Here is a 21,869-nt window from a genome sequence, read left to right as displayed (position 1 = left end):
ATGGCTGCCTGCCCTCTTCAGCACAAGCACCTTCACATCCCTGGGCTGCTGGAGGAGCCTCCCAACAGGTCTTCCATTTCTAGCCTTTCCTCCTACCAACCCTTCCTCCACGTGGGGTTTCACACATCCTCCACCTGGCACCAGCTACATTCGAGCTCCCTAATGCGCATCACTGCCCGCACTCCCCAGATCATAATTCTCCAGGCTGGCTTTCTGCCACCTCCAAAACTCAGTGGGGTTACCCCACCCAAGCCTTTGTGTCCCTGGCTGGTCTCTCCCCAGCACATCACCCACTGCTCCTTGCTTTTCACCATGTGTGCTCCAGATATCTTTTATTCATGCTGCTCTTCCCACCTAGAATGCACCCATGCAATTTTGCCCATGTTGTCAGAGCCCCTCCACACACACACACACACACACACACACACACTCATGCTTCTCCCAAAGCCCTCCCAGATTTCCTCAAGGCCTCATATGTTCCTTGGCTTGTAATGTAACACCAATGATGACAAACATAATCCCTTACCATGGGCCAGGCTGTCTACTAGGTTTTTACATTTCATCATCTAATCCAGACAGCAACCTTATGAAGTAAGTATGATTGTTACCTCATTTTAGAGATGAAGACACTGGGGCTCAGAGAGAATATGTGACATACCTAAGATAACATAGCCAGTGAGTGAGAGCTGGGACTAACCGCTGGGCCTTAACACTGCCGACTATAAGCAGTGTGAGGGCAAAGCCTAAAAGTCACTCTTCCTTCTCTTCACACCTTCCCCAGGCATGACACAGAAAAAATGTTGACTAAATCTGTAACCTTTGCAGTGTGTTGGGTCCTTCAGATCTGTAAAGATTACGCACAGGATGGTGGCTACCTAGGGCTAGGCAGAGGGTGAGGAGTGACGGCTGATGGTAGTTTCTTTTGGGGACGATGAAAACATTCTAAACTAAGGCTGTGGTGAGGGTTGCACAATTCTGTGAATATGTTAAAGACCACTGAACTGTACATTTTAAATGGGTGAATTTGATGGGGTGTGTGTTAGGTGTCAATAAAGATAGATACTTTTTTTTTTTTTTTAATTCTCCAGCACAGTGGAAATTGAATCTGGGTCTGGGATTTCTGTCCCTAATGTTTCTGGACCCCACAGTATCCAATTTGTGTCGGAAACACTCAAGGTAACCAGCTCCCTTGAGATTGTCCTCCCACCCGCCAGGTGCAGAACACTTCTGTTCATTTGTCCTACACCTCCCTCCGGGTGTTTAAGGAAGGCTTATCCGGTCCCAGTGTGTGGTGGCTGCATCTTTGGGCACCTTGGCACCTGACCTCTGGGGTCTCTTTTCCTACAGGTTGTTCCCATTTTGTGGACTCCCAGTTCTGTGACCCTGTGCCCATACAGCAATCCCCCGGACTGCAGGCATCCTGTAAGGTGACGTATTGGGAAGGAATGGGAGAGGAGGGAGGGAGGGCCATAGGGCCTAACAGTCCTTCCCAGGACCCCAGGACCCCCCTCCCCATTCTCTATCCAGGAAGCCCTGGGGCAGGGAGTTGGCAGTTTCCATCTCCCTCACCACCTGCCCTCTTGCCTCCTGCCCACACCCCAGAACCCCCAGACACATGGACACAGGACACACATCCATCCAAGAGATGTTTAATGTATCTTAGGTTCAAAGTACAAAATACAGGGCAGGCGCTAACCCCAGGAAAGTCACCTGCCACCCAGTCAGCCCCTTACCACTGCAGTCAGGTATCCCAGCCCCAGAGCAGTGGAGCAGTGGCCCTGGGATACCTGGCTCCTTTCCTGTTTGGGGAATAACAAGGTGACAATGTGGGTGGGAGCCCAGAGACCATCGTCTCCCCTCCTCATAAAACCCAGACCCAAGGATCTGAAAGGTCCAAACTTGGACACAGACCAGCAGATCCCTCAGAGTAACCCTGGCTAAGAAGCAGCCCTGTTGTGAAGCCTGGCCCAGCCCTGTGGCCATAGTCCTGGAAAAGGAGGAACTATTGCCCCAGTGACTGGCAGCAAAGGGAAGGAGATAAAGCAAGGAGTGGAGACAGATTCCCACTGCCCTAAGCAAATTGATTATGGGTAGCTGACCCAACAGAGCAGCAAAGCCTGCTGCACCTCCCACCCCATACCCTCTGAGGACCAGCCCCTCACGGAGCCTTCTGTCGGGGTACTGTCCTTGCACTGGCGCTAGGGAGGAGATGGAGGGCAGGAAAGGCCAGTGTCAGCTGAGGAATGATGCCCTTGCTTTGCGGGCAAGAACATCTGCGTAGAGTCACCCCATGAGGACCCTCTGGGGAAGGGGCATCAACTACCCGCATCTCTGGGCCTTGCCCCTAGAAGCTCTGGACTGGGTCTTGAGCCAGGGTAAGGGCCTTACTGAAAGGGAAAGTGGCAGGAGTTAGAAGCAAGGAGGGTGGTGAAAAAGGTCCCTGTGAGGACCAGCCCAGGAGACCCTTCTGACCTGCCCCAAGGGAGCCCAGTTGCTACTTCAGTCCAGGCCCCTCTAGCCCCATGTCAGGTTGAGTGGGCTTCTCTGCCCGTTGTGCAGGGAAGGTTTCCACAGGGGCTCGGCCCCCTGCTCCTCCTCGAGTCCCTGGGCTACAGCCGGCCACCTCTGTTGAACTGGATGCACCAGTGGGAGTTGGCGGTGCCTGGGCTGAGATGAGTGTGGTCCTCGTGTCCCATGAGGGGCTGCAGCTCCTGCTGCTGGGGGATGTCAGCACTGCTCTCGCTGTGAGAGCGGCCAGCCTTGGCCAGGCTTGTGGGAAAAGCAAAGCTAGGGCGTAGATCAGAAGGCAGGTTGAGAGGGGCCTGGGGCTCTTCAGTGACCAGTGAGCGGGGAGGCAGGCGGGTCATAGGTGGGGCCTGGGTACAGGGTGGGGATGCCAGGCTCTCCAGGGACGAGATGCTTTGGTTCCAGCCTGTCTGCATGTCCACGGGCACAATCTTGGTGGTCTCTGAGGACACGTAGACTGCCAGGTCCCCCTGCCCACTCTTCCAGGGCAGCTCCTTCTCTGCACAGGTTGGGGAAGGAGGTATGATGCGTGGGCTTGGACACACCTCAAGGCTCCCTGGGGACAGAGTACACATGCACTCATTACCAATCCAGTGGAATCTTTCTCAAGTATAAGCACACTTTCAATAAATCAGTTCATTCCACAGTTGCCACATAACATCCATGTGTGCAGTTATTTGATGCATGCCTTGCCAAGTGGAAGCGCCACAGCTGGTTTTGCTCCCCATAGTATGCTCAGCACCTAGCACAGGGCTGGGCACGTAGCAGTTGCTCAACAAATACCTATTGAACAAATGAAAATAACTAAAGCAAGAGAAAGCGGGATCAAGGCAAGAAAAAACCCATCTACGATCAGCCCTCACCCAACTTGCAGTGCTAGTCTTAAACCACATCCTGCCAAGCCCCATCCCAGGGTGAGACAGCAGCAGAGTGAGGAAGATCTTGAGGCTTGGCCACTGGGCTCCTTGCCTGAGTTCCCACCACAGCCCTTTGGTGCGACAGAGTCCAGGAGTGTGAGCTCATGTGAACCTAACAACAGGCTAAAGCTGTGCCGGCGAGGGGGATGCCAGAGCACAGGGGACCTGAGAATCCCAGAACTGCTGGCAGCCAGCATGGAAGGCCTGGCCGCTGCATTACAGGAAGTCTGAGGTTCTGAAAGAGGAAACCTGGGAAAGAGCAGCCCTCTGGCCACCTACCACCCCTTGTTCTCCAAAGTCAAGCTCAATGCCTTGTGTATAATAGGTGCTCAGTATGTGTCTGCTCATTGATAAAGTCCTGAGCCCTCCAAAAATCTTGACTGAGTATGTTATGAAATGTATTAGTTCTGTGATTGAAAGTAAAACTACCTCTCTTGAAAGACCTGGGATGCTGGATTGAATTTTAACAACAACAAAAACTAAACAAAAAACTTCAGTGTTGGGCTTCCATGGTGGCGCAGTGGTTAAGGATCCGCCTGCCAATGCAGGGGACATGGGTTCGAGCCCTGGCCCGGGAAGATCCCACATGCCGCGGAGCAACTAAGCCCGTGCGCCACAACTACTGAGCCTGAGCTCTAGAGCCCGCGAGCCACAATTGCTGAGCCCACGTGCCACAACTACTGAAGCCTATGCGCCTAGAGCCCGTGCTCCGCAACAAGAGAAGCCACGGCAATGAGAAGCCCACGCGCTGCAACGAAGAGTAGCCCCCGCTCACCGCAACTAGAGAAAGCCCGTGCACAGCAACGAAGACCCAACACAGCCAAAAATTAATTAATTAATTAAAAAAAAAAACTTCAGTGTTCACCTTTAGAGGATGCTGGGGAACTAACTGTTGGTATGAAAACTGATAAATAAAATGAAAAATTCAAGCATTTATCCATTCTTCCCTATATGAACTGTACCTCAAAGTAACTAATTGATGAAGGGAAGGTTTTTTTATAGAAGAATTACTGTTAATCAATGCAGATGAAAAAAGAGACAAAGAATATCACCACTGTGCAACCCCTAATGAAATGCTGGATCTGGCAGTGATCACCAATGGCTGCCAAGACCGTCTGATGAAAAGTTGACAGGGAACTTGATAATGGATGGATCAAGCCAACAACAGCTAAAGCCTGTTATCAACGTTAACCTCACAAAAAGAGAGACACCCAGATGCTTCCCGGTGTGATGAATGCAATAGGAGGTACAGCATCACCACCTATGAAGTATGCTTACCAGATCTGATCTGGATTTAATTATTGGTTTAGAGGAAATATAAGGGTCAGTGAAACATATTAAATGATGCTTTGGGGATGCAATCAGCAAAATCCAGATAAGGAAAGACTGGGGGACAAAGAATCAGGTTATTTCAATAAATCCAGTGGAAGAAAAAAAGGTATTGGTGGGGGGAACCTATAAATCAGGGTTTTTCAAACTTGACATTATTGACATGTTGGAAGAGATACTTTGTTGTAGGGGGGCTGTCCTGTGCATGGTAGGATGTTTACCAGCATCCCTGGCCTCTACCCACTCACTGCAGAGGTAGCCCTCCAGCTGTGACAACCCAAGATGTCTCCAGACAATCCCCTAGAGGGCAAAATCCCTCCACCACTACCCTCTTCAGAATCACTGCTGTAGATTAGAAGAGACTTATCAACCGGATTTCATGGGTGGGTCTTGTCTGGATTTTTATTTGAACAAACCTACTGTAAAAAAACATTAAGACAATCAGGGAAACTTGAACACTGACTGGTATCTGATAACAAAGATTTTGGATATGATAATGGTATTGTGGTTATATTTTTAAGAAGAATCCTTATCTTTTAGAGATACATGCTGAAGTATTTTTTGATAAAGTGATAATGATATTTGAGATTTGCTTCAAAAGAATCCAGTGAAGAGAGGGGCATAGTGAAGGGTATGGATGAAATAAGATTGGTTAGGAGTAGATAATTATTGAAGCTGGCTGGTGGATAGATGGGAAGTTTATTTTACTATTCTGTCTATTGTATATTTTGAAATTTTCTATAATATGTTTTTTAAAAGACACCTAGGGTGCTTGAGCCAACTCAGGCTCCTCTCTCAGGTCAGGCTGCCACCCTCACCGGGTCTGTACCTGAGGGCTGGTGTGCTGAGCATGGGTCACAACGGAGCCTGGTGTTAGGTTTGCTCGTCACCTCGTGTTTCTCGCCAGAGAGTAAAGGGAGGCGGCACGGCAGTAAAAAGGCTTTGGGCTTTGAATCGGGTGGGTCAGGTTCAAATTCTGGTTCTGCTGGCTCTGGACAAGTCCCAAATTCCTTTGAGCTCAGTTTCCCCATCTTGGTTGTTGTGAGGATTGAATTAGATCATGTATGTCAGGTGTCTGACATAAAGGAGATGCTTAGTAAATGCTGGTTGGTGAATAGATGAGTGAATAGGAAGAGGTATTGTCTGGAGTAGAGGCCATCAGTGAAGGGGGAGGAAACCAGCTGCACAGTTCCAGAGGGAGGTAGGCGGGAGGAAGCCATTACCTGAAACTTTGCCCTCTTGGAGAACCTCACTGGTAGCCCGAGCCACAAAGATGATCCCTTCATCGTCCTCCTTCTCTGTCTCCGAACTGTCGCTGTCCTCCTCCTCCTCAGACTCTACGGTTAATATCACAGCAGCTGGAGAGGGACAAGAGCCAAGTGGGGTTGGCCACCAGTAGCTGCCTCTTGGTACTGCACAACCCCAAGCCGGACCCCCTGTCCACCCAGGTAGAGCCCGCAGTTGGCAGGGACACCTGCTTTGTCCTGTGGCTGTTACAGCACTGGCCTATGGAGTTGGGTGTTTGAGAGGAAGGGAGGTGGGGCTGCAGAGCTGAAGGAGGCAACAGGGAAAGCCAAGTCCTCAGAGGAAGCCATCAGGAAAGTCACACTTTCCAGCTCCCCCATCATCTCTCAGCCCCAGATCCCATCGTCAACTGGAAGCATAAACATCTGGAGGGCTGGAAGGCCCATCAGTGTGCAGCTCATCCAAACTCCTGGTTTTATAGACGGGGACACCAGGGTTCACCCATCCTTCAAGGCCCAGACCAAGCTCCCCCTTTTATGACACCTTCTCCAAGTCCTCAAGGCCTGTAACCTGTAGTTAGCTATCTGATGTCACAGATGTCTAATAACTGCTTAGATATGTTCAGCTTTGAAATCAAGTATGCCCATCTAGTCCCTGAGGGGAAGAGCCCCAGTTTATGGTATTGAATGCTGTACAGAGGAGGTCCTTCAGGCTTCTGGCTGATGGGCCCCTGCCCTTTCCCTCCCTATCCCATCCTCAACTCCACCCCACTCCCTGCTTGCCTGTGTCCTGGAAGCCCAGGTCTCGAGGAGGTTTCCCATTTGTAGCCTCCGTGTTAGCCATGCCATCCTTCTAAGGACCAAAAAACAAAAAACCCTAAGCCTCTGGCCTGGCTCCAAACTCCAACCCTGTCGTCTGGTGGGGTCAACAGGACAGGTCTTCCTGATGCAGCAGGGAAGGGAATCTGTCAATCCCAATGGTTCTACCATCCCTTGACCCACCCCCACCCCCACCCCCGCAAGTGTGGAGTCTGACATGCCCCAGCAAGGACACTCAGTACGTCAGCTTGGGCTGAATAAGGAGCTCATGGAGTCCCCCCAACGAGGAATCTGCCTTTCTCCTGCCCATTTCACCTCTGGTAGGTGGTCCTGCTGCCTCCCAGCATGTGACCACATGGACAAGAGGCTGATCTCCTTCTGAAGCCCTTGCCTTCCCCTTCTGGGGCTCCAGGAAGATGCAAAAGGGAACCCAAGCTGCTGCAGCCCCCAAGTCCCTGAGAATTATCCATCTAGGGGGGGCCCCCTAGGCTGGATTCCAATACTTGGGAGCTCAAAACTGCGTGCCGTCAGCCTGCAGCTGCAGACAGGAGTCCCAGAGAAAGCACATGCCTTCTTGCGGCCGGCCTTGCGGGGTCGTGGCTTGCTCTTGGTGAAGCAGATGTTGTGCTTGGTGGGCTTAAAGGACTCCAGCCGCCGCTTCATGTTCTGCTGGAAGACCTCCTTGTCCTGGCGCTCCTGCGCATCCTCAGAGATGAAGTGGCGGCTGCAGCTGGCTTTGTACTGACAATGACAGCCCCGCCCTGCCGTGAGGCTGGGTGTCCTGGCCTCCCACAGGGACCCCAGGCCACAGCCCCATGTTCACCATAGCTCCTGCCAGCCTACTGTTGCCAGAACTAGCCATGGATTGAAAAAACAAAACAAAACAAAAAATACAGTAGGGACCCAGCCAGACTCTATACTCTCTATATGCTCAGTTCACTGGGGGAAAACTTTCCTTTATCCCAGAACCTGTTCCCTCAAATTTGGCTTTCCGTATTCCCTACTGCCCTCTCCCAGTTCTCTCTGATCTGAAGTGACAAGAGGCAGGGGACCCTGTGTCTTGTCCCTCAGGGCTACTGTGAGGCCAAGGGGGGCATTTCCTTCTTTGTACCTCTGTTTATCTGAGCCTGGTCCACATGCCAGGCCCATTTGCCTCCTTTTAACTACACAGGACTCTCTGTCCAGCTGGAACTCTCCTGCTAGCCAGTTCTACAGCCACCACCGTGACTCCGCAGGCTGCACTTTGAACTTCCATGACTACCTGTCTTGATACCTTCGACCCCCTCAGTCCCACAATACCTGAATTGGTGTCCAATTCAGGACCACCCCCATCTCCTCTTTCCAACTCTTTCTCATAAAGACCAAGCCCACTACACACTCACTTAGACCGTCTCCACCTCTGCCCTTGACTGCTGAGAGGCCTTTTCATTACCTAGTGGTAACCCCCCAAAGTACTGCCCGCATGTTCCCAATCATTTGTCTTGCCTCACATCCCCAGTCTGGTCCCTTTCCTTTGCCTCATATTTCCTGCTTCCCTGAGCTGGATCTAAGAGCCCCCTTTAAGTCTCCTCCCAGCTACCCTCTTCTACACGCTCACACAGAGGTGCCCCTCTCTTCTGGGCATGCGGGGGCCCAGCTCCTTCACAGGGCTCCTCACTCCCCAACCCAGGCCTCCACTTTGCTTAGCTCACTCCCTGCCTCCAGCAGTTCCCTGCTCTGCTCCCTCCTCCCTCCCGGTCCTCCACTCTCCTGCATCTTCAATCCTTCCCTCGACACTGGCCCCCCTCCCTCTGCTTTTAAGCATGCTCCTGCCCTTACCTCCTTGAAAAAGGCCTTTCCATTGATACCATTGCCTCGCTTTTGCTGCCAGACTTTTACACTTACATTCTGACACTTCCCCTAGTACCCATTCCTTGACTATCAGAGAAACAGCTCCATGTACATGTATAGCTGATTCACTTTGTTATAAAGCGGAAACTAACACACCATTATAAAGCGATTATACTCCAATAAAGATGTTAAAAAAAAAAAAAGAATAAAAAAAGAAATGCAAACTAAAAAAAAAATACAGCTCCAGGGGGGTTTGCCTGATTACAACTTCAATGTGCTGCTTTCTCCCTGGTCAGCAGTGCCATGGCCTCTGGTTAGGCAACATCTGTGCAACGTCCAGCCCTCCTTATGCCCCAGGCCTCCGAGACACCATCTGCTACTGCCCCTCCAAGGGCTCCTTCTCTCTCCTCCGCTGGCTCCCCTTCCTTTTCTTACATGTGCATTCCTCAGTGTTGTCCTTGGCCCCCCTCTCTCCCCTCTAAATGCCCTCCCCAGTGAAAGTGTCCTCTCTCAGTGCCAGCTAGCCCAGGGATACATCTGTGTTTCCCAAACATCAGCCATCAGACCAGCTACATGTGAATCCCCTCAGGGGACTTATTAAGAGCAGATTCCTCATCCTATTGCACACTACAGGATCAGACTCTCCAGGAGAAGCCAGGAATATGTATTCTAGCAAGCTCCCTGGGAGATTCTGATGTAGCCAGGCCAGGAAACCTCTGATATAGATTGCTTCCAAATCTTTATCTCCAGCCCGTATCTCTCTCCTAAACTATAATCTTATGTTTCTAACTGCATACTAGATACTTCTGTCTCTCTCTGATGATATTTCTGTGAAGAACATGAGGAATTATGGATTGTGTTCTGGCATAACTAAGTGGATTTAGAACTGGTTGAGTAACCATACCCAAAAAATTCTTGATCAAGGTCAGTCTGGAGGAAAGTCTTTAGTAGCATGCCACAGGGCTCTGTCCTCAGCTCTATCCTGTTCAACATCTGTATGTTGATTTTGATGAATACAAAGTTAACAGGCTTAGCAAATTTTCCTATGATGTGAATCTGAGGAGATATTTGGTGGCAGACATGGGATCCAAACAATGGAATGATGGGCTAAATCAAATAAGATGACATTTAACAGGGATAAGCACAATCTTAATCCAGTTTTTTTTTTAATTGACTTCACAAGAACTGGTTGGACTGAACCATTGACCAATCTTACACACACACATCCACAGACAGTCAGTCATTATGTACTTCCTGATGTAATACAATAAGAAATACACAGCACACCTATCGAATGTTCCTGAATACAACCGGGCCTCCAGATTTAACTACCAAGAAATACAGTATGTAGAGGAACATGTTAAACACCACCACTGGAATGCAATCAGCAGAATCTGTAAAATGGAACATTCTCTGAGATAATGGATCCAGTTTCTTCAGTAAGTAAATAATGAGAAAAAAAGGAAGACAAAACTATCACAGATTTTTTTAAAAAATAGAGACATGTTTACTAAATGCAAACTGTGGACTTTATTTGGATCCTGACTTGAACAAACCAGCTGGAAAAAGGTATTTATTGGCCACTGGCTGGATATTTGAGGTGAGAAGGAATCACTGTTATTTGTTGTAAGTGATAAGGGCACTATGGCTTTTTTTTTTAAAGAATTCTTGCCACCTAGAGATACATATGGAAATAGAGATGATATGATGTCTGGAGTTTGCTGTAAGATAATAAAGTGTAGCTGGGGCGTAGGGGGGGACAGAATGTAACAGAATTGACCATGCATTGAAAATTATTGGAGGTGAGTGGTGGTTAAATGAGTTATTCTCTCTAGTTTTCTGAACGACAGAAATTTTCCATAAGAAAAAAGTAAACAAAACCAAAAAACAAACAAACAAAAAACCCCACAGGTTAGATGCAACAGGGTTTAATAGTCATTAACTGAGGAAGACATGGTGGGTTGCCTGACTGTAAGGACAATATGGGGCCTCAGGGTGGTGAGCCAAAGCTGGAGGGATTCTGGGCTGTGGGAAGAGAATGGCAAGTTCCAGAACTAGAAAGGTGAAAGAGCCCCTGTGCCAAACCCAGGCCACGGCAGTGAAAGCCCAGAGTCCTAACCACTAGGCTACCAGAGAACTCCAAGAGCCCTCATTTCTAATGACTAAAGAAGGCACACCAAGGACAGGAGCTGCTGGCCTGAGGGCAAGGAGGCCTGTGTGGAAGGAAGCTGTTTTGAAACCTTTGCAGACTACTCTGCAGAGCTGCAGAGAGTCAAATCAGGACCAGTGGGAGAAAATTAAAGGAAACCAATCTGTCTCAGCGGTAGAAACAGCCTTGACTGTTAAAGCTGCCAAGAATGGTAACAGCTGGCTTCTCATTTCAAAAAGGTTCAAGGTAATGGCTTGCTGCCCCCTTGTGGGGTTGCAACAGATTCCTTCCTGTATGGGTTGGGCCTTTCCAACCCCAAAGCTTCATGACCTGCATTGGACTAAACTCACATTACCTAAAGCAGATGTCTGCCTCCCCCAGGTTAAGGTGGTCCTGCAGGCGGCTTCCTCAGCACTCCTGTTCTGTGACCCCATCAAGCCCTCTGTATCTCCTGCTCTCCCCTTCCTGGCTGATCACACAGTTCTTTGTGCTCCTCTCCCTTCCGACCACCCGGGTCTAATCCACAGTGGTTCACTCCAGCTTCCCAGCTGGCTCTCCCAGCCTCTCAACTCAACCCCTCCAGTTTGATCTGCCCTCTGCTACCAGAGAAGACATTCTTAAACAGCTCTTGTAACAGGCCAACCTTTCTCAAAAAAAAAACTAAAGGTTATAACCAACAAGATGAAGCCCACACTCTTCAACTGGGCATCCATAGCTCTCCACAAGCTGGTGCCAGCTGCCTCTTAAGCCTTCCATTGTGGCCTCCCCAGACAATGCTCCCCCTCAGAATTCTGCCCTGCCTGTTCTCACCCTGTAGCGAGGTTTGTAAAGGCCTCCACAGAGCAGGTGGTGCATCACAGCATCCTCACGGTCCCGGCCGCTGCGTACTGTGTCAATCACCTGCAGATCCAGACATGCTCCACTGCCACTCTCCCTCCTGCAGGAGGGAGGAGACACGTGTGCTAGGGACGGGCCAGGAGGCACAGGCCAGGGGAAGGGCAGAAGCAAAGGTGCTCACAAATCTTCCCCAGAAGGGATTCAGAGAGAGGGCGCAATAGAGAGGAGCTTGAGGAAGGGGAAGGGGGCTCAAGGACTTACAGCAGGTTGGTGACAGAGGTCTCTGCCACAGAATTGCGGCTGGGCATAGAGGGCAGAGTGAGCCCGGTGGAGGACAAGACGTGGCCTCCCTGCAGGGGCCAAGTCAGAGGTCAAAATGGCAATCAGATGAAAGGTGGCCCAGACAATCAGAGGGTAATAAAAAGAATAACAATGGTTAACACACTTTGCTCTTTTGAAGTTCCAGGGACTGTGCTAGGCACTTTTTATACTGAATCTACAAAACTCTGACAGAGGTACTTTTACTCGTGCTTTCTTACAGTTGAAACTGAGGCTCCGAGAGGATAAGTGACTTACCCAAGGTCACAAGCGTGAGATGATAACTGAACCACATCTCCTGACTCCAGAGTCCAGCTGTTTCCCACCTTCCTGTACTGCCTGCTAGACTCTACATTTCAGCATCAGGCCAGGCTCGTTCCTGCAGCTGCCACTTCACAAGACTATGGAGTCTGTTGGGAATTCCCAACTCCCTGCTCAGGGCCTGCCTGCTTGTCACCGCTTCCTGCCTTGCCCTGCTGGCCACCTGCCCACCCACCATTGTCTGCCGGCCCACCTGGTCCACGAAGCTGATGGCATCCCGGATGTTGAGTCTGTAGTACACATCCCAAATCTGGTCCCGGATGCGGTAGGCTGACCGCCGCATCAACAGCTGACTCAGGTACTTCTTATCAAACTGCTCCCACCTACAGAGGATGCCAGGCCCGGTCCTGAGTGCCATCCCCAAGGCCTGGGCGGCTGGCCCTTCCTCAGACAGGGCAGGGGCACCGCCAGCGCTGGGCCTATGTCTCTTGGTGTGGGCATCAGTCAGGGAGAATCTTGAAGCTGGTCCCTGCCCTTATGGAACTGACAGTGTTGTAGGAAAGCCTGACATTAATGAAGTTATTACATATAACTGTAAAATTACAACCATGGTAAGAACTATAAAGGATAATTATAGAGTATGATAGGGATTTGTCCTAGTCAGGGAGGCCAGGGAAACCTCCCTAAGGACTTGATGCCTGTGGTAAGATCTGAAGGATGAATAGAGGTTAAGTAGGTGAGAGGGAGGCAAAGGAATGTTCTAGTAGAAAGAACAACATGTGCACAGGTCCCAGTGGCCAGGGCCGGGGGAGCATGGTGGGTTCTGAGTTTCTAAAACAGGGTTCATTTCATTGGCAGACAGATAGTCAAAGACACAGCTGAGCACAATGCGGCTGGTGTCTGGAGGTGCCAGACCATGCAGGGCAGAGCTGCGCAGGCCTCACTGGGGAGCCTTGTCTTATCCTGAGAGTACTGGGACACCAGTACTGCCAGTACTGCCCGAAGGGCTTCAGGAAGAAGTTGCCCAGCCTGAGCCTGACTGTGTCCCTCCTCAGAAGTGTGCACATCCCCCATGCTGCCCTGGCTGGTGAGGCTGCCGCTGCTGAAGGAGCCTCGGAGCAGCTCCCTCACCTGTCCCTCCAGTAGTGATAGCCATGGTGCCCCACAACGTCCTCCACTGCAGCCAGAATGTGGTCAAAAGTCTAGAAGGGGGGTGGGTAGGGGGACCGGATCAGGACTCTGCTCAAAATAGGAGAAGGGAGAGAGGGACAGGCGGAGGGATGGGGTTCTGGTACCCACGTGCTCATGCAGCTCCTGGTTCAGGGTAGGTTTGTGATGCTCACTCCTCTTCACCTTCAGCCACTTGACCAGTGGCTTGATGGTCAGGCCCTACGGACAGGCAGCCAGTGAGCCCTGCCCTGTCCAGCTCCCTGCTGCCTTTCCCTCCTCATAGTTAGGCTTCAGCTTCTGTATCCCCACCTCACTGCACTCAAGGTCTGGGAAGTCAGGCCCCCCTGCCTCCCACAAGAGGAGGAGGAGCCCCTCTCCCATAGGCTCTAAGCCTCCCCCAGGGCCTGCCAGACCCTCTCCCCATCCAGCCTCGTGGGCGCTCCCACCTGCACGATGACTGTGAAGAAGACCACCACAATAGTGGTGGCTACAAAGTAGTCCTTGGCAGGGATCTTGGTCCTGTCCAGGAGGATGACGAGAGCGAAGGCCACAGCCCCCCGCAGGCCCCCATAGGACATCACCACCTGGTCAATCTTGTCCAGAGGGACCAGCCGGAACTGATTCAACACCCACGTCTGCAGGACTACGCCTACAGCAGGAGGGAGGCCAGTGGGAGCAGGGTGTTGGAGGGCACGCCTACAGCAGGAGTGGAGGGCGCTGGGCATGGATGGCACCAAGTATGTGGGCTAAGGTCTGACGGGCTGGGAGGGGTGAGCAATAAGGGGAGGCTTAGAAATTGTTGTCAAGGATGTGGACTCAGACTGGGAGATGAGCTGGGAGGGTGGGCAGGAAGGAGGGTGGGAAAGCAGAGGGTGCCGGCAATACCGAGGGCTCGGAAGAACAGGATGAAGAAGAGGGTGCCCAGCACCAGCCCAGAGTCCCAGGCCCACTTGGAAGAGTCCACGGCCGAGATGCCAAGCAGCATGAAGATGATGGTCTCAGCGCAGCTGGCTAGAGTCTTCATCGTGTACTTGACAGCTGTGCGGGACTTATGGGAGATGTTGGCCTCCACGTACTTCTTACAGCCCAGGCCACACATAGTCACCCTGGGAGAGGAATGGAGAGTTAGGGCGAGTGAGGAGGGGCCACAGGAAGCACAGCCCTTGGGGTTTGAGCATGCACAGGAGAGGGTGTTGCCCATCACAGGATGTCAGATTCTCAGAGCCAAAGCCCAGGGAGGCATGGAGACCATCCAAGGGTAGGTAGTGGTGGTCCTGGGATAAAAGGCTCCGAATCTCCAGGCTTCCCTCTCGGTGCCTTCTGGAGGGGGAAGGTGGGAGAAACATGCTCTGACTAGCGCACTGTCTGAGCCACCTTTTAGAGTTCTGTGGCCACCAGAGCCAGTAGCACCAGGCCTCAAAGTCCACTTCCAGCTCAGCCTACACCCCAGAGAGCACTTTAAGCAGAGGAATTCTGGGCTCTGGGGTGCCCAGGACAGCCCTAGAGGCAGGTCCTGGAATGTTACCTGAGGCTTAGTATCTCCCCAGGGGAGTCTGAAGCTCCCACTCCCGCAAGGGCTCAGGGAGACCTATGGACTCCTCCGGGTCCTGCTTCTGTCCATGTGAGGGCGACCATCTCCAGTGCCCCCTCCCAGCTGCCTGCCTGCAAGGCCCCCAGGACTCACGCAAGAATGGCGGAGAGCGAGGCCATTTCAGCAGTAAGGTAGGCTGCGTAGGCGAGGAGGAAGACCAGCAGAGGCTCGATGATGCGGACCCGCTTGGTGAAGCGTGTGGTCAGGGCCAGGAGGAAGGCAAAGACTAAGCCCACGGCTGCCCCGCCCAGACTGACCACAAACAAGGAGGCTGGGGGAGGAGTGGGTTGTCAGCATGACCCCTGGCCCGGACCCCACCAGGGCTGACAAGACTGCTGCCTGGCAGGGAGTGGAGGATGATGCCCACTGTGCATGCCCACTGTGCTCCCCAGGGGTCAGGGTCCCAGAGCTAGGATTCCAGGAAAGGCCCTCCTTCTCAGGTTCTCAGGGCCCTATTTCTCCATACATGAGGGAAGGGAATGAGGCAACCCGAGCAGCGTCCTCTGTCCTGACGCGGTGCGGGGCAGGGGCTCAGCAACCCAGGGGAGGCAGACCTCCAGTGCCCGCCAAGAGGGAGGAAATACTGACCGACTCCCTTCAGGTAGTCAGTGGCCTGCACGTTGGCAGAGCCCATCTCCACAAAAGAGTTGCAGACCTTGTACAGCACCTAAGCGAGAAGAGGAGCATCAGGAGCGGCGGGGGAAGGTGGCAGCCTGGACTGTGTGGAGACGGCGAGGCAGGGCCCGGGGAGGAGTGGGGCCTGGTCAGAGCATGGCAGCCTGGGGTCAAGGAACGGCAGCGAGCTGAGCACTCTCACCACAGTAACTGCATCGTTGAGCAGGGACTCGCCGAAGACGATGATAAAGAGGGTCTCGTTGACATGCACCTCCTCAAAGACAGCCAGCACGGCCACGGGGTCCACTGCTGAGATGAGGCTCCCGAACAGCAGGAAGTCCAGCAAGCCAGCCTGCACTCTAGGGGCTTTCGAGGGACAGATGAGGGACAGCAAATGGTGAGGTACTGAATTGCCTACAGCAGTCCCTGTGACAAGCCCAGACTCCAGCCCCACTATTAAAACAAGTATCCCCAGAGAGGACCTGGGACGGTGAAGAGAGCGTCGGCCTGCAGGTCAGGAGACCTTAGGTCTTGAGCCTAAGGCCTGCCTTTGCCACTTACCAGCTCTGTGATGTTGGCACTGTCATTGTCACATGACTTCTCATAGGCCATGCCTCCTCATGTGCCTGCCTAACAGTACTGCTGCAAAAATCAACCCAGGAGATGGCTACGAGAGCTCTATGTAACCTGGAAAGCTAAGGTGGCACTGACAGTAAGAACTGCAGCAACAGTAATACTAACCACCAGCAGGTGGAAGTTGGCTGCTGACTGGCTTTATTCGGGAGAAGAACGAAAGGGAGTGCTTTCTCCCACACCGGTGGTTCTCAGCCTAAGGAATTCGACACGTCTGAATTATCAACATTCAGGCTTGAATGGATTTGGGGGCCAGGGAATGAGGAAGAAGGGAGCAGGACAGGGCAGCCTGAAGGCAAAGAGCCTCAGGAAAACAGACCTCTCCTGCTCACTTTGGACCTGATACCAAATGAGTTTAAGGGCCTCTATTTCCTCATCCATTAAAGTGGGACAAATTATAACCCCAGCAAGGTTGCTATGAAGAGCCAGTGGGATGAGTAAAGAGAGAACACCCAGTGTAGTGTCTTGCATTCTGTGGATGTATAATATGTATTTATTAAAAATAATAATAAAAACAGAAAACCACCCTGATGTGACCTGGGCAGAGCCCTCACAGGAAAGGTGAGCTGTGCCTCAGGGGAGCCAGGCTGGCAAGTGGCAGTATGGTATCAGGGCAGGAGGCAGCCAGAGTCCCAGCCTTGGCAGTCCACACACAGCTGGGAGCCAGGCCCCTACTCAGCTGTCATCTGCAGAAGCCCAGACTCATCTGGCAGGGACCTAAATGAAGGCTGAAGGCTCATCTGGAGCATTGCCTCACACTCCAGTTGGGAGGGACCTAAGATGGAGCTCTCAGGGCATGGCTGTCATCAACACAGGATCTTCAGAGCTGGAGGAGAAGGGAGTTGGGTGATGAGGCTGGCATAGCCTCCCGCTACCAGTCCAGATCTTAAGGTCACTCACCCACAAGTCCAGCCTGCTGCAGGCCCCAGAGGGCAGCACCTGTCGTGAAGGCATTCCAGAGTGTGCCCACCACAGCGTAGGTGAGGATGGCGCCCAGGTTGTCAAAGAATAGCCGGCTAGGCATGAAATAGCCCGAGTCCAGCACGATAGGAGGCAACAGGAAGAGGAAGAAGGTGCCTGGCTCCAGCTGGTATTCAGCTTTCTTGGCCACAGCCAAGACAATGCCCCCCAGCACCAGTCCCAGCAAAATCAGCAGGCAGCTCTCAGGGACCAGAGACGTCACCTTCCGAGACAAGTGAAACACTACAATGCAAGAAGAGGGCAAGAGGTATCAGCTTATAGGATGCGCGCGCGCGCGCGCGCACACACACACACACACACACACACACACACACACACAGTGGCCTATAACCTCCCAGTCTTAGAAGTTTATTCAAGGCCGAGACCCCTGACACTGGGACCAAGGAAGAAGAAACATTCAGGACTGCTAGAATCTCCAGCCTCCAGGGCTTCAAATCCCCCACTGCAGCCAAAGTTGTCTGTTTCTTGGTGCTTCTGTCATGGTAACCTAGACCTTTGCTTACTTTTTCCACCTCTGGAAATGCCCCCTCCTCTCTACTCTCACCCTTGAAGGACCTCACCTTTCTCTGATCTCCCTTATCCATTGCCATTATTTGAATCTCAGCAAATACTAGGTATATTTTTATGCATAACACAGCTGTAAAAATCAGGACCTCTGGAGTCAGGCTGCCTGGGTTTAAAGCCTAGCTCTTCCATTTACTAGTTCTGTGACCTTGGAGCAAATAACTTCACCTCTTTCATTTTCAGTTTTCCCATCAGTAAAATGGGGATAAAAACAGTAATGATCTCATAGGATTGTTGTGAGGTTTAAGTAAGGCAGTCTACTCAAAAGCACTTAGCCCAGTGGTTTACAGTAAGCACTCTATAAATGTTACCTATTATTGTGCCCTGCCTCTCGAGCTAGACCATAATGCATAACATACCTCCTAGGAGCACTGTAGACCTCCTAGCCCAATGTGCTTTTCATTATATAGGCTCACTAAGGACTCAGTGGTTTAAAAAGCATTAAGTTTAGCAGTCAGAGATCCAGTTCTTCTTCTGGCTCCATTCCTTCCTAATTGTGTGATCTCAGGCAAATTATTTAATTTACCTGAATTCCAATTTCTTCTGTAATATGGGAAAAGATACCCATCACACAGGGTGAGGATAAAATGATATAGTGTGAATTTTCCTAGCAGAATGTCAGACACATAATAGGATCTCAGCAAATGTTAATTCAGTATGACTCTGAGAGAAAATAATAACAGATCTGTCCCTAGGAAAGAAGAGGAGGTTTTCTAGCCCTATTGCCACTCCTACCTTTGCCTCCTAATATAAACTATTTTGGCTTTCCCTTGGGACCTGAGACCAGATGAGCACCTCTCCCCAGACAATCCCTAGAGTGGTAGGTAGTGAGGGAAGCCTCTGTGTTAGGCTGTGTGAGACCCAATGCCAAGACAGTGCCCTTTGGAAGCTGTACCCAGAGAGCCTAGGGCAGTGCCTGGCACATGGTGGGATCTACATAAATATTTGGTGAATAAAAGGAAAAAAAAATCTCCTGGTAATGAAGCTGGGGGAAGGTATCTCTGAACATTCTACCCATCTCCCCTGCCCCCATTCCCAAGGATTTTGTTTTCTTTTGTTTTGTTTGATGAGAAAAAGGCTCTCTTCTACCTCCATAGGAGATGTCATCCAAGCTAGAAAAAGCACTATGATTTATGGGGGAAACTACAGTCATTGCTGTAAACCCTAAATAAGACAGGAACTCTCCAACTGGCAGACTTCTCAGCAAACCCAATTCTTGGCTCCCAAATCTGAGGCTCCTCCCACCTTGCTCTCATTGCTGCCAGGCCCTAAGGTGAGCTCAGCCATAGCTCTTCCCACACTCATCCCTACCTTTGGTCCCCCTTTCCTCTCCTTCAGGGACTTTATTCCATCCTTATCTCCAGAGCATGTATTAATCCCAGTAAAAACCCTTCACAAAAGCTGTTCTCTGACAGCACTAGGCTCCCTGAGGGCATTTCAAGCCCCATTTTCCATTATTAATGGGCTGCCACAGCAGAGTGGAGAGTTCTTCTGTTCCTGCCCAGCCCCCACCCCCAGCTGTGTCCCTGGGGGGAGAAGGGGGCAAATCCTAGACTGTGATTCCTACATGAAGACTGTATTGGTGAGACTGGAGTACAGGCTGTGCCTGCATAGATGGGGAGTGAGTAGCAACGGCTCAGCTATAATTAGTCACCCCCACAGCAGAGCCTGCACAACAGGGAGAGGGAGGAGGGTCTGTGGTGGGAGGAGGGACCACTGGCTGCTGTGGGGAGGAAGGGGCAGAGGCAAGGAAAAGCAGCTCTATTCAAGGAAAGGAGTCTGAAGCACAACCTTTATTGTGCAGACTGAAGGAGACTGGATGTATGAAAGCATCTAGTGCAGGCAGTGCAGAGTCTAAAGCCCCAATAAATGGAAGTTTCTTATATCCTGAGGAGGGAAGAAGGTAGACCTGAATTGGGGTGGGGGGCACAGCTAGGCACAAGAAGGGGGCACCTTTAGGGGAGCAGAGGGGGGATAGAGGAAAAGTGGCAGTTTAGTATCCCAAGAGAATGGACACTTGGCGGTGGCCTCCAGGGAAGGCTGCTTCCTCAGAACCAGGATGCCTGGGTTTGTAGGAGAACACCATCCCCTCAATGTCCCCACACGTCTTCACTGCTGACAGAAGCTTTTAGGAGGCTGGGGATTGGTGGAGGAGAGCCCAGATCAAAGAGCTTACTTCAAGGAGAAGAGAGGAAAGGGCAAAGGAATCTAGGGATGGGGCTGGAGAGAGCTGGGGCAGCCCTTTGAGAAGGCAAATCCTCAGGGCTCCCACTCGAGGAGAAGGGGAGGAGGGAGATCAACAAGAAGAGGCGCAGAAACAATGTGAGAGCCTGGATTTGTGGAATCGGAAGCTAGGTCGGGGCACTCTGCAAGAAGCCGGCCCGGATCTGGGGACTAGGGGTTGGGGGCGGGTCCAGTGACGGCCGCCGGCTCTGGCGCACGCACACACGCACTCACCGATTTTAGCCAGGCTGGCCACCAGGATCCAGAGGGCTACCAGGTAGGGCGCCTCCACCTCGTGCCACTGCCAGCGGAAGAGCGCCAACCCTGGGGGAGGCTCACCCGGCGACCCCGGCTCCTGGGTGGGCTCTTCGGTTGCTCCCGCCCCCGCCAGGGGCAGCCAGAGCAGCGGCAGTGCGGCGCGCAGCATCCTGCCGCCTGCCTAGCAGCCCTCCCGGCACCGTACGGCCGCCGGCCCCGCGTCGCCGCCGCCGCCGCCTACCGGCCGCCCCCGCGTCACAGGCACGTGGGGCCCGCTCCCCCCAATCCCGGCTCCGATACCCCCAAGCCAGGTCCGGACTCCGAGACCCTGCCCCGGGCGTCCGTAGTGCGGACGCCTGCCCCTCCGCTCTAAACCAGTCCCGACTCTGGAAATTCCCCAGTGCAGCCCTTCCCCAAGTCCTGCAACCTATTCCTTCAAGCGCGCTCCCCCAAACTCTCCCAAAACCTTCCCCGACCCGGATTCAGAGCTGTGAGCGGCCACAGCCCTCCAGGGGCACCTCTGCATTCCACCAGCCGGTGGCGACGGTGGCGACGGCCAGCCGCTGGAGTGACCGGGGTCTGCCGGGGGGCGGGGTCCAGGCGGGAGGAGCGCGGCCCCGCCACCGAGAGTGCTGTCAGCGGCCAGCAGCCGGTCCCCGATACCGAGGCCGCGGGCTCCGGCGCTGCCGGGTGCAGACTGGAGGGGCCCCCTTCGGGTCCCCGCCCAGACCAGAGCTGCGCACGCGCACTGGGCCCGTTTTAGAAAGCCGTGAGGGACAACTGTCCCCATCGTCCCCAGAAATCCCAAGGCCCAGATTGGGCCCAGCTCATTCCAGGCTGAATAGGAGGCAGTTCCTCTTCATTTACCAAACCGGCCTCCCTTTCCCTTAAACTACAGTGAACGCTTCTCACCTTTTCCATGAGACAATGAAGGAAACGTATCTTCTCCCCTAAACTATGGAAACCCCAGTCTATCTATTCCCTTCAAACTAAGAGGGATCCACCCAACCTCTTCCCCAAACTTGAGGGGACATTCGGCTTATCTTGCCCCAAACTGAAAAGGACCGTTTCCACTTTTCATTCAAGCTGAAGGGCAACCCATCCCCGTTCTTCCCTAAAATTGAGGGTAACGTTCTACCTCGCCGCCAAACTGAGTCATCCCATCCTTTTCCCAGAATTAGGGGCACCCTTACCTCTTTTTCCTCCAACTAAAGGTAAATGATCCCACCTCTTCCTTCGAATCGAGTGTAATCTATTTTCACTTCTTGCTCTAAACTGAAAGGGACCCATCTACCTGCTTTCTCCAAATGAGGGAAGCCCATCCACTTCATCCCTCAGCTGAAGGAATCAGGACCTTTCGCCCCTAAACTGAGGGGGACCTGACGGGCCACGATCCGAAGAAACTTGCACCCCACCTTGCCCTAAAGAGAGCGCAGCCTCACCGCCCCCAAGCCCAAAGAAAGCCTCCCCGTGCTCCGCGCGCTCTCGAAGTGGGTGAGGGGCGCGCGAGCTCGGGTTTTCCCCCAGACTAGCCAGTGAACTAACAGGACCATGATCACGCCCTCTGAGTGGCTGGCTGCAGTCTCCGCCACCGGCAGCGGTTG

The 21,869-nt window shown here is 52.4% G+C and overlaps 1 protein-coding gene across 3 annotated transcripts; it reads right to left on the bottom strand.

The window, feature by feature from the left end:
- Nucleotides 1-1,633: 1,633 nt before the first annotated feature.
- On the bottom strand, nt 1,634-21,869 carry SLC9A5 (solute carrier family 9 member A5). Of its 3 annotated transcripts, none has more exons than XM_089903190.1 (16): nt 20,242-21,869; nt 17,140-17,442; nt 15,809-15,972; nt 15,580-15,658; nt 15,085-15,262; nt 14,286-14,506; nt 13,847-14,049; nt 13,530-13,619; nt 13,362-13,432; nt 12,454-12,613; nt 11,913-12,001; nt 11,625-11,751; nt 7,406-7,576; nt 6,800-6,869; nt 5,996-6,130; nt 1,634-3,082 (listed from the first exon to the last, which is right to left on the bottom strand). In XM_089903190.1, the coding sequence occupies exons 1-16, from the start codon at nt 20,432-20,434 to the stop codon at nt 2,610-2,612; spliced, it is 2,727 nt and encodes a 908-aa protein (XP_089759316.1). In that variant the 5' UTR covers nt 20,435-21,869; the 3' UTR covers nt 1,634-2,609. The 3 variants fall into 3 exon arrangements, with proteins under 3 accessions (XP_089759316.1, XP_022439189.1, XP_022439195.1); XM_022583481.3 differs by having other exon boundaries at nt 12,484-12,613; nt 20,242-21,866; XM_022583487.3 differs by lacking the exons at nt 15,809-15,972; nt 17,140-17,442; nt 20,242-21,869 and having other exon boundaries at nt 12,484-12,613; nt 15,085-15,176.

This window comes from Delphinapterus leucas, chromosome 20 (genome assembly GCF_059928025.1).
Source record: "Delphinapterus leucas isolate spDelLeu-1000000601 "Yukka" chromosome 20, BTC_Dleu_Yukka2, whole genome shotgun sequence".
Taxonomy (NCBI): Eukaryota; Metazoa; Chordata; class Mammalia; order Artiodactyla; family Monodontidae; genus Delphinapterus; species Delphinapterus leucas.
The sequence above is the reverse complement of the archived record's forward strand: the minus strand, read 5'-3'. Positions and strand labels throughout refer to the sequence as shown.

What these genes read in the sequence shown, in the direction of transcription:
- SLC9A5 (XM_089903190.1), bottom strand. Translation starts at nt 20,434, where the DNA reads ATGCTGCGCGCCGCACTGCCGCTGCTCTGGCTGCCCCTGGCGGGGGCG. An exon ending in CCTGGGCTTCCAGGACACAG is followed by an intron (nt 6,131 to 6,799) that starts GCAAGCAGGGAG and finishes GTCCCTCTCCAG; the next exon opens with CTGCTGTGATATTAACCGTA. An exon ending in CCAAGAGGGCAAAGTTTCAG is followed by an intron (nt 3,083 to 5,995) that starts GTAATGGCTTCC and finishes CTCTGTCCCCAG; the next exon opens with GGAGCCTTGAGGTGTGTCCA.